Genomic DNA, 12,346 nt, shown 5'->3' on the forward strand with positions numbered 1-12,346 from the left:
CTATATGAGTCCCTGGAATTTGATACATAAGCTTTAATTTTGCATCATTAAAATATTTACAGGTTGAGCTGGATAGATGGCTCAGCAGTAAAATGTTTGCTGCACAAGCCTAACACCTCAAGTTCCTCCCCAGTCCACAGTGGAACAGAGAACTATTTCCAAAAGTTGTCCTCTGACCACATATGCACCATGACACTTGCACAACCACACACATACAAAAATAATGACAATCAAATAAATTTAAACTGTTGATAAGTAGGTTGCATTTTAAGAACCATAGATAATGGGTTTTTTCTTTTAATTTTGAATGCAACAGAGACGATACTGAGCCTTGCTGGTTTGAGAGTTTAAACATGCGTAGTGTAAATTAAAAAAAAAAGTCAGCTTCATTAAAGGAGATGAAGCCTAGAAAACATACTTTTTGCCAGTCTGTCTAACTGACATGCTTGTAAGCGATAATGTAATTCAGTGTCGGCAGAGGTGTGGAGCAAGATAGGCACTTGAATTTCCAGGAAAGTAGACATTTATATGGCTTTTCAGAAGATAAACGTAGTACATTAGTAAGCATTCTCATGCTGATTGACCCAGTAATGTTGCTTGTTGGCATTATTTAACTTAAAATTGGCAAACTAGTTATTGGAAGGTGTTTATTACAGTCCTATTTCTTTTAAATTTTTTGCATTTATTTGTTTGTTTACTTATTATTTTGTGTGTATGTGTGTATACATGCTCACAAGTAGGGGTGCCAAGGTGCTTGTGTGAAGGTCAGGACAATTAGTGGGGGTTCAGTTCTCTCTGTTTGTGATATGGGCTCTGGGGATCCATATCAGGTCATTAGGCTTGGAGGTGAGTGGCTCTACCCACCAAGCCATCTGGCCAGTTTACAACCCTGTTTCTGATAGTGAGATATCATGCAGCTAAACTGCCCGACAGTGGGTGTCTCAGTGGGGCATTTCCACTCACAAAGTACCTTATAGCCATTATAACTAGCTTTATGAAAAATACTCCACCTCAATAGGAAAAGTTGAGATATTTCAAGAAGTTGTATTGTTCAGGTATTTCTTTGTAAAGTGCATTGCACCATGTACACAGGGACACTGGTGATCCTAGCATTGCACCATGTACACAGGGACACTGGTGATCCTAGCATTGCACCATGTACACAGGGACACTGGTGATCCTAGCATTGTACCATGTACATAGGGACACTGGTGATCCTAGCATTGCACCATGTACACAGCGACACATGGTGATCCTAGCATTGCACCATGTACACAGGGACACATGGTGATCCTAGCATTGCACCATGTACACAGGGACACTGGTGATCCGGGCTACAGAGCAAGGCCTTGTTTGGGAAAGAGACTGAAAAAAAAAAAATGATCTAGGGACTCAGTGAGTAAAAGCCCTAGTGGTACAAGTGTGATGACTTGATTTCAGAGTCCAGAACCCACATGAAATCTGGACTGACAGCATGGGCCTCTGTGATCCCAGCACTCCGGTATGGAGGTGGGGGCCAGAAACAGCAAAGGTCCCAGAAGTTCACAGACCAGCCATAGAACACCCCTATCAAACAGGGTAGGAGGTGAGGACAGATATCTGAGACTGTCCTCGTGTGTACTTACATAGTCATATTCTCTCTCTCTCTCTCTCTTACACACACACACACACACACACACACACACACACACACTCACACATGCGTGCACACGGACACACGCATGCACACGCACGCAGTGGGAGAGCATTCCAAATCTCTAAGGTAAGAACAGTCTTGGTAGTTGCATTGTAAGCTTGGCCAGGACCTTACTTCCAGATGAAAACCAGTTGTTTTCAAGACTGATGATTGTTCTATGTATAGGTAAAAACTTACCGCTTTCAAACGGCGGCTTCTGTGCTTCCTTTTCAGAAAAAAATTTTGATGATGAAGATTCTGTGGATGGCAACAGGCCTTCTTCTGCCAGCTCCTCATCATCCAAGGCCCCATCAAGTTCCCGGAGGAATGTTAGCCTGGGGACCACCCGCAGGCTCATGTCATCCAGTCTTGGATCTAAGTCTTCAGGTAAAAGCATCCTGTATGTGTTCTGGGGTCCTCATCAAGGGTACTTGCCTACTGTGTCCCCATGTGTGCACATTCTCACTTGCAGTCTTGCATTGGCCTGCCACTGCTCTGTTGATGCTGATGAGCTGGCAATCCTGGCTTAGGATGCCCGGTACTCACCACGTTCTAGAGAGGCCAGCCAGTCAGTACAGGCAGCACAGAGGAAAGCATAGCCCCTCGGCGAATCAAACCCTGTTTGGTCATCTGGATCTAGCCTGCCCTTGACCACCATCGGTTAAGACCAGAGCTGGATTGAAATCTTGAAGATGAGATTTGTTCACACCCATAGCATTTTCCATGTGAAGATCAGTGTGAGTGTTGGGTGAATAAACACAAGAAGACCAAATGACATGGCTCAGCAGGTAAAGGTACTTCATGCACAAACCTGGTGACGACAGACAGTCCTTAGACACCTTCTCCCAGCCACTCCTTGTCTCAGGCAGACTGACTGATTATTTATACCTTGGACCATGCATTTTGCTGTCACATTTAAGTTTACATTACAGTTTCCTACTCTTTACCGCTAAAACATCATGTACCCACTTGCTTTAAAACCATTCTTGCTGATGATGTTGTGCCTGGGGGTTGAGGGTAGGGAGGTGGGTAGAATCCCACAGTGGTGACAGTCACTTCTGGGTAACAGAAGGCCTTAGGAGTGCTGCTTCCTGGTGGTCTGTCCTGGAATCACAGTATCTTGACTGGATTCACAAGGAGCCACTGCCCTTCAGCCCTGCCAGTCTGCACTGAGCCCTATTGGCCACAGGAAGGCCTGTGTTACTGTGCTTATGTTTGTCATTCTTCCAAATATTTTTGAGTGCTGTTAATTTTTTGTTGTTAACACAAGCTTCACTATTTTTAAAGGTTTATTTACTTTTATGTAAATGAATGTTTGCCTGTGTGTGTGTGTGTGTCTGTGTGTCTGTGTATGTGTGTCTGTGTGTGTCTGTGTATATCTGGTTCCTGCAGCACAAGTCCCTGGAACTGGAGTTGTAGATGACGTAAGCCGGTCTGTGTTCTCTGTAATAGCAGCAAGTTCTTTTAACCTCTGAGCCATTTCTTCAGCTTTTCAAGGGGAATATTTTCAGTGTTTCATTCACCTCCATTATAACATGTATCAAGACTGTGTGTGTGTGTGTGTGTGTGTGTGTGTGTGTGTTGCATTTGCACATATGTACACATATATACCCTGGCCTGATTATGGAAGTCAGAAGACAACTTGGGGAGGCAGTTCTTTGCTTCCATGATGTGCATCTCAGGGAGCAAATTCAGATTGTCAGGCTGAGGTACCTCACCTGCCCCACCGACATCCCTTTAATGTATTTGTCTTTTCTCAGTCTTCCCTTGAGTGATAGCAAGTCCGTAAACAGGGCGGGAAGACAGCTGCTGCACAATCCCATGACTGCTCTGCTGCCCAGCCCTTACCCACAGCCCTTCCAGGAGTCTCCTCTGGGCCAGTCTTGCCTTCAGCACTGTCCTAACCCCTTTCTTCTTTAACACCATAGTCCTGATTGCTGTAGATACTTTTCAGATGCTGTGGGTTTAGAGGCTCACAGTGCTCTAATCATATGCCAGAGCAAAAGGAGGGCTGATTGCACACCATAGCCAGTGATTGACATCCATGTGCCTTTGCTGCTGTCATGTGAGCACATTTACTGCTACCTGGGGTGTATTTAAACCTATTTTTTGTTTTATTAAGTTTTAAGTGATCCAAAATATAATTTTAGTTTTGTATATTCATAATTCTGCAGTAGGTGTTTTATACAGTGTTCAGTTCACATATTATCTTTGTTTTAAAAGCTTTTTTTTTTTTTTAACAGCTGCAAAAGAAGGTGCTGGTGCTGTGGATGAAGAGGATTTTATTAAAGCCTTTGATGATGTACCTGTAGTGCAGGTGAGTGTGGGTCTGTGCTGCTATTAAAATTAGTGTAGTGGTTCGATAAATGGCTTAGTGGTTTAGAGCCTTCAAGAGGACTGAATTTGATCCTTAACATTCATATTGAGATGCTCACAAGTGCCTGTAATCCCAGCTTCTGGGTGTAATCACACTCTCTTCCAGCATCTGCAGGTACCTACAAATGTGTCACACACATATAACACACAGAGGCACACAGGAGTAAAAATAGATTTAAAAAGTAATTTTTTTTTTTTAAATCAAGATAGAAATAGTCTTCAAACTTTCTTTTTCAAATATATCTATACGAGACAGCTTTCTGTTACAGCAGTGAAATGCCTGTGGTGGCTAACTCTATAAAGTGAAAAGATTCATTTAGCTCATAACTTTGGAAGCCCAAAATACAGTGTATATGGAGCAAGCCTGAGAACCACGCCTTGTCCGTGTTACTTCACAGTGCTGGAAAGATGGCCCTGGAACAGCAGGCAACTCCTGTTAGACCAGCAGAGAGAGAACAGGGTGGGTCAGCTTGGGCTTTCATAACAAGCCTTCTAGAATTATCTCCACAGTGACCTGTTAGTCGCACCACCAAGCCTTCTAGAATTATCTCCGCAGTGACCACCAAGGCTCCTGTCCTTTTCACACAGTGGGCCTTTGGGGAAATCTTTGGGGTCTCATGTCCAAACCTTGACACCATTGCATGCAGAATCTTTACCTCTCAATGTGGAAACTTAAACTCTTCAAGACTATACAAGATCCAAGGTACAGATAAGAAAATGTGAGAGCCCTGTAAGTTACAACAGGAACCGAAGTCCTGGTCCCCTTTGATGTCTGTGGAAGAGTAGGAAAGATGTTACTGTAGAGTAAGTTTGTCAGGTTACAAAAGAGGCAGTGGTGATTGACTAGAACAGAAGATGAAGATGCATCTTTAAGAATTTTTCTTAGAAAACTCCCTCACAGCCAATGAAGTACGGAAGACATAATGGAGGATGCAGTTTGCTGGCTCACTCGCAGGTCCATGCTTAGCTGGTTTCCTTATACAGTCCAGTAGCCTCTGCCCTGGTGGTACCATGGGCCAGGCCCTTCTTTACCAATCAGTAATTAAGACAGTCCCACACCAACATTCCTACAGGCCAGTCTGACCTGGGCAGTCCCTCCATTGAGCTATCCTTCTCAGATGACTCTGGGCTGAGACAAGGCAATAGAACCAACGAGGAGACCTGATGACCTGATTCCCGAATCTCACGGTAGAGGTCGGAGTGGTTGCCATACGTTGCCGTGCACCGTGGCACACTTGTGTTGCCTCTTAACCATCACACACATTTAGTAATCATCAATTTTTAAAAACATGACTAATGTATCACTGACTGCTGCTTATTTTCCCCTCTTGTATACTACTCTCCCGAAGGTTTTTAGTAAAGGTGTCTGGAACAAGATTGCTTCCGTGTGGCAGCAAAGGGGTTCCTGTTGATCATGGATATCAGGCCCACTAAGATGAATGCCCAGAGAATTCCTCATGTGAAGTGAAGGTTTCTCTTCCTTGACTTCATGTATTTAAGAATAATCATCTTAATTCTGTACATTATGTTCTGATAAGTATACATTCATTTTGCTTCCAGATTTACTCCAGCCGAGACCTCGAGGAATCCATAAACAAAATCAGAGAAATCCTGTCAGATGACAAGCATGACTGGGAGCAGAGGGTCAATGCTGTAAGTGCCACTTTCCTGTGCTTCCTTTATGCTTATTTGCATATTCACATATTCATTTATTTATATACACACTAATACTAACACATACCTTCTTAGTAAATTGCCTCACTTTTGTTGCTCACAGTGAGTTTTGGTTTTTTGAGTTTGTTTCAAGGTAATCTCCTAGTTTGCTTTCTGTTGCCGTGAAAAAACATCAGGACCAAAAGCAACTTGGAGAGGAGAGGGTTTATTTCTTGATATTGCGTATAGGTTATAGTCCATCACCAAAGGAAGCTAGGGCAGGACCTGGAAGTTGGAAGCTGGAGGCAGAGACTGTGAGGGAATACTCCTTACTGGCTTGCTTCCAGTGGCTTCTAAAAATTTTTTTATATAACTTGTTTTCTTATATAACCCAGGACCTCCTGCCCAGGGGTGGTCCCACCTGCAGTGGATTGGGCCAGGCCCTCCCATGTCAATCACCAACTAAGAAAATGCTCCAGAGTCACGCCCACAGGCCAGTCTGGTGAAGGCAGTTCAATTGAGGTTTCTCTTCCCAGATGACTCTAGTTTGTGTCAAGTTGACAGAAATTAAATAGCACCTGCTCTTTAGCTCGAGCTGGCCCTCACTCTGGGATCTCCGCCTTTAGCTTGTGGAATGCTGGACTTATGGCCAGGCGCTACCACACCCAGCCCTACTTCCGTTTTGAAAACACAACAACTTGTTGGTATGTGATAGCATATGCCTTTAATCCTAGCACTTGGAACGCAGAGATAGGCAGTTCTCTGCAGCTATCCTGGTCTATGTAGAGTTCTAGGACAGCCAGGGATATAAAGGGAGACCCTGTTTCAAAAAGCAAGCAAACAAACAAAACACAAAACCAAAAAACCTGAGCATTAAGGGCTATCGAGATGGCTCAGCAGTTAAGAGCACACACACGGGCTGGTGAGATGGCTCAGTGGGTAAGAGCACCCGACTGCTCTTCTGAAGGTCTGGAGTTCAAATCCCAGCAACCACATGGTGGCTCATAACCATCCATAACAAGATCTGACGCCCTCTTCTGGAGTGTCTGAAGACAGCTACAGTGTACTAACATATAATAAATAAATAAATCTTAAAAAAAAAAAAAAAAAAGAGCACACACACACACACATAGCTGCTTGGATTCCGGTTCTGGGAGCCAATGCCCTCTGCTGGCCTCCATGGGCTTCTGTGTACTGTGGTGCACCTAGACGCCTAAAATGGTTCTTAGGGAAATCATATTTATTATGGAAGCTGCATTTTAAAATGGGGTCTTAGCTGTGATCTGATTTGTTCATTGTGTATTAGGTAATAATCAGCTGTCCAAATTGTCTTTGCAAAATGGTTTCTAGGAGCTAGAGGTATACCTTCACAGTTAAGAGCACGTGCTGTTTTTATAAAGGACCCTAGTAGAGCTCTCAGCAGCCATGTCAGGTGGCTCACAACCACCTGTAACTCCAGCTCCAAAGGATCTGATCCCCTCTAATGGCCTCAGCAGCTACCTGCACAAATGTGGTATACACCCCACTACACACACACACACACACACACACACACACACACACACAAATCTTTTTTTAAAAAATGGTTCCTATTATCAGTTAACTTTTATGTTTATCTCTTACATTAATGTCTATTTTATGTATATTCAGTGTTAAATATTTTATTTACCTCTGACTTTTCTCTGTCCCATTAGCTAAAAAAGATTAGATCGTTACTCTTGGCTGGGGCTGCTGAGTACGATAACTTCTTTCAACACTTGCGTCTTCTGGACGGGGCCTTTAAACTCTCTGCTAAGGACCTGCGGTCTCAGGTAGTGCGGGAAGCTTGTATCACACTGGGGTAAGGACTGCGAGCACTACACTCACCCACACTGTGACACAGTCTCTCAGAGCTTTAAAGATAACCCCTGGGACACGTCTGTGGGGTCACCTCTAGCCATAGGTGCCCAGTTATTTAGTTTGTGTTCGATTTTAAATTTTACTCACGGACATAATCTCTGAAACCTCTCTTGTACTATGAATTAAAAAAATGAAATCTTACAGAATTCATATGATTTTTGCTTACAGGATACAGTGCATATTCGCACACTTGTTTTAGTGAAGCTCGAGCAGTGATGGACATGCAGGGCAGTGGGTGGTTAGTGGTAGAGCCCCGTGCAGCATGCAAAGCCCGCAGTCAGTACTCAGATCAGAGAGAGAAGGATATATAGCCCAAGTACTACCGTATTGTTTCATCTGTAGCTCTATCTAAATGTCGTGTGTACGTCCACCAGGATGTTAACTCAGTAGCCACAGCACCTGGCCAGCATTGTGACTGTATGGAGTTTTAGGTTAGGCAGATACTAAAGCATCATGTTTTCTATGTAAAACAAAAATAAAGTAAGTTGTCGGGGGGCAGGTGTTGGGTTCATGCTTAATGTTTTTAGTTCATGTTTGGTCTCGCTGGGTTTATTTTTGTTCTTTTACTACTTCTGTGGAAATTATTAAAAGAAATTTGTTGGCTGATGGCTTTGCCAAGTTTTCTACTTGTACATTTTAAGTCTATTTTCAAGGTGTCTTTGACCCTTGTCTTTTCTCCCTAGAGAACTGTGAAGGAAAGCTGTCCCATGCTGAGAGGCTCTGTGCTTCCCTGTGTGTGAGGATGTGACTACAGCCAGTCCTTTCTTGTTGCAGGCACCTGTCATCAGTTCTGGGAAATAAGTTTGATCATGGAGCTGAAGCCATTATGCCAACTATCTTTAATTTAATCCCGAACAGTGCCAAAATTATGGCTACTTCTGGTGTTGTAGCTGTTAGACTAATCATTCGGGTAAGTATGTCATGGGGACACCCATGAAAGAGGAGAGTGGGAGGCCCTGATGGCTGATGGGACATAACAGGTGCTCCTGTCAGAGGTGTGTCCCACTCTGTGCATGCTGCAGTGTGTGTGTTGTGTCGTGTGTGCTGGCACATGGTACTGAGAGCCACCTCTTCACTCACCCGCCATTGCCTCTATGTCCTTGGCTGTCCAGAGCATCTGGCTTTTGTCTCCCTCCACTGCTTCTGCTCTTTCTCTCATCCCCCGCCCCCTTCCATTTTCGCTGTTTGTGCTTATGGTTGCCATTTCCCTGAAGCTCAGCAGTCTTCTCACTCGAGTTTTCTAGCACTTACTATAATGTAAGCAGCCAACCCAGTATTAATCCTCATGCACGAGGCAGGTCCTGAAACTGGTGTGGATTAAAGCAGTCAAGCTGCTTCCCACCAAGCCCGAGGACCTGAGTGAGTTCAATCCTCAGGACCCACATGGAGGAGGGAGAGCCAACTCCCTCAAGTTACCTTCTGACTTCTGCACATGTGCCAACACGGGGAGGGGGAGGGGAGAGGTCAGGAGCTGGAACAAATAAGTAACTAAACGTATTAAAAAAAATCTTGAAACTCTGCAGAATGTGCTCAATCCCCACAGGTTACTCAGGATAATTTGTTATTATCACTGTTTTGCTTGCCCTTACTTGTAATACTAAACCCAAGGCCATTGTATGTTTCTGAGGTGTTGGGCCTCCTATCTCAGACTGCCTGAATGATCCATGCTTCGTGTCTTTGGCTCTCCTGGCTCTGTCAGTCCTGTAGTGGCCTGTGTGACATGTCAGGGCATTCGGTCTCCCTCTTCAACGCTGACATTTTAGACTGAACATCCCCGTGCTGTGAGGTCAGCTTGTGAGGAAGAGAGTCCTGTTGCATCTGGCTCTGGTCTGTGTTCCAAATGCTCACCCGTCCCCTCTCCTCTCCTCAGCACACTCACATCCCTCGACTGATCCCTGTCATAACCAGCAATTGTACCTCTAAATCTGTCGCCGTCAGAAGGTAAGCCTGGGCAGAGGGGGGCTTCTTTATTGTCTTGCAAGTGTCTAAACAGGAGGAACACTAGGTCTCCTCCCATGGTTAGAATTTCACATTGAAGTTGTTGTTTAAGATCACTACTGACTGCTTCTTGAGCCAACCGCACTTTTATTTTCTGGCCAGCAAGATGGCTTGATGGGTTTCATCCCCGAGACTTTCAAAAGTTGTCCCGTGTTGCATACACATGCTACAGTTACAATTCAACCTTCCAAAATATTAAGATCTTTACAAAATGTTAAAGAGCTTCTAAATTGTGTGTGCATCTGTCCTTCCCTCAGAACCACTTTGCTGACCTAGTCTTTTAGTTATTCTGATTCTTCTTTACCCCACATTTTCTGTTCTTCTCCATTAAATGAAATTTACCTATTCAAAAGTTAAACTGGTTGATTTAAGCAAAAAGCTTTTATTTTCACCAACAGATATATTACTAAGTTCCATTTCTTTCTTACCACAATCCAGGCGCTGTTTTGAATTTTTAGATTTGCTTTTACAAGAATGGCAGACACATTCACTAGAAAGGTGAGCTCCTGTGATTCTCAACTATTCTCTGGACTGAGTCTTAGGGTTGAGTGCCTGAGCAAGTGGTCTGCCCCGTCCTGTATAAGGAGGGAGCCTAAGCATTTGCTAAGTGACTGTACTTTTTACCTGAGCCACTTCATACCAGAGAAGCTTCAGGGAATATCATCCTTCCAGATACTAGTGTGGCGTAGCTTGTGTAGCTCCGTTGATAGGTGCTTGCATAGCATGTAAGAAGCCCTGATTCCATTCCATCATAAATCAACTGGACCTATAATCCAGTATCAAAAGTTTAAAATCATCCTCAGCCACATTGAGAGTTTAAGACCTGCTTGGGCTAGTGACCATGCCTTAGGAATAACAAAGTCAGTATGCCCTCAGCTGGCAGTATGCACTATTGTGATTATGCCAGTAGGGGGCAGTATTGGTGCAGATTCTGTTCTGCAACTTAGTGAAGGTCTAGAGCTGCCCTCATCTAGATACTTTGTGGGAACAACATTCTCTTGAGAGGTTTTCTTATTCCGTCTATTGTTGGTCAGCAGTTGTCTTCATTGAGGCTTGCAGCCAACTACTTTTATATATCAGAATTTAAAAGTAGCAAGTGGCATTGTGTCAGTGTCTCATAATCACATGCCCATGCATTTTCTTTGACCTTCTTAGTTCCTGTCAATTTTAGGTTCCTGAGCATCTGTGTTTGGACACAGTAGATGGTAGTGCTGGACTACAGTTTTGAATGGGTGTCATAGCTTGTCAACCATTTTTCATCAGAGTGATAACTGATGCTAGGGAATTCATCTGAGTGATTATAGAATTAAAACTAAGACTCAGTCTGAACCCCCAAGCAGAATTATAATCAGAAGCACTGGCTTTGAGAAACGAGGCTGCCCACCAATTGAGAAAAGAGCAGGAGTCCGAAAGGTCTGGTGTTTGTTAGCCATGTAGACGGAAACGGTAGTTTTTGGAAGTTTGTCTCCACTGTTTAAGGAGATCTCCTTTTACTTCCACATCGATGGCCACTTCTCCCTGGACGTCTTTGAGTCTTCCTGTCTATGATAGGCTTTGCTCTCTCTCTTAATAAGGCAGAGGGATAAGCAGTAGGCACATTGTGTTAACTAACAGGAGGGTCAGGTTATGGGGGAGCATGAGCTGTAGAGCATCTCTGGGGCTCACACGCTAGAATGTAGTTGTGCTATCCAAATCCTTCTGTGAGAGTGGGGTGGGGACATGAAAGGGAGGGGACCTTGGGGGTGCATGGGTGGGCGGGCCTTTTAGCCTCTAAGCAATGCTACCTGACTAACTTTTGGGTGAAGCTGCCAGATCCACATTGCTGTTTAGAACTTGATTCACAAACTGGTTTTCACCCACAAGAAATTGTATGATGAACGACTGTTTTGTTCTCTTTCCTAAATGTGCAGACATATATCAGTATTAGCTGAAACCATAAAGAAAGGAATACACGACGCTGATTCCGAAGCAAGAATAGAAGCCAGGAAGTAAGTTTCTGCGGACCCAGCTCTGATTCAGAGCCGCTGTGTGGCTTGCCTTGCGGCAGTCCTGTGGGTCACTCTGTTCCATATGACTTGAGAAGAGTTTCTGCTGTACTGCTCTTTAGGTGGTTGCCTAAGGGCAACTGAATATAACTCAGGCTGGGGTTGACAGTAGGACGCTTGTTTTCATTGTCTCGTGAGTCAGCCATGCAGCCCAATGTTCATCACCACTTAACCGGGGGAGATGACAGCCACAGGGAAATTTCTTCATGCCCTCATGTTTGAAAGCATGATGTGGTCACTTCTTATCAAACATGAATCCTGGGAGGGGGAGTTGGATTGACTGATACCTGGGTTGTCATGGTGATAACAGTTTCAGACTCCCAGTGAAACTGAAAATGTTTCAGTCACATGACTATGTCCCTGAATTCAGTTCCTCCCAGGAGATCATTTGCCAGGAGGCTTTATAGGAAGTTTGATGTCAAGACCTTCTAACTTGAAGCTTGAGGTGTAGCTTAGTAGAAGAGAGCCTGTTTATCATTTAAGGGCCTTCATTTGGTCCCCTGAACCATGGAAAAGACAGTGACTTCCTCTGTGCTCCTGTGGTCTCATCTGTGCTGTCACAGCTGATCAGCTCTTCAAGTTGATGCAGGTTACAAACTGCTTTTTTAAACTTAGCACTGTAGTTTACTTAGGTGAAAATTAATTCCTGGCATTTGTTTATCTGTATGTGTGCCCACATGTTCTCATGTTAGGTCAGAGG

General features: G+C 44.0%; 1 protein-coding gene across 41 annotated transcripts in view; it reads left to right on the forward strand.

Moving 5' to 3' along the window:
- Clasp1 (cytoplasmic linker associated protein 1) overlaps positions 1 to 12,346 on the forward strand; it is a 219,805-nt gene that overhangs the window by 114,240 nt on the left and 93,219 nt on the right. For all 41 annotated transcript variants that reach the window (XM_029538538.1, XM_029538549.1, XM_029538540.1 and 38 more), the window contains 8 exons: positions 1,910 to 2,062; positions 3,919 to 3,992; positions 5,612 to 5,704; positions 7,399 to 7,544; positions 8,378 to 8,513; positions 9,474 to 9,544; positions 10,040 to 10,099; positions 11,512 to 11,589. In XM_029538538.1, the coding sequence (XP_029394398.1) occupies positions 1,910 to 2,062; positions 3,919 to 3,992; positions 5,612 to 5,704; positions 7,399 to 7,544; positions 8,378 to 8,513; positions 9,474 to 9,544; positions 10,040 to 10,099; positions 11,512 to 11,589 (811 nt within the window). The remainder of the gene's footprint in view (positions 1 to 1,909; positions 2,063 to 3,918; positions 3,993 to 5,611; positions 5,705 to 7,398; positions 7,545 to 8,377; positions 8,514 to 9,473; positions 9,545 to 10,039; positions 10,100 to 11,511; positions 11,590 to 12,346) is intronic.

This window comes from Mus pahari, chromosome 5 (genome assembly GCF_900095145.1).
Source record: "Mus pahari chromosome 5, PAHARI_EIJ_v1.1, whole genome shotgun sequence".
NCBI classification, from domain to species: Eukaryota; Metazoa; Chordata; class Mammalia; order Rodentia; family Muridae; genus Mus; species Mus pahari.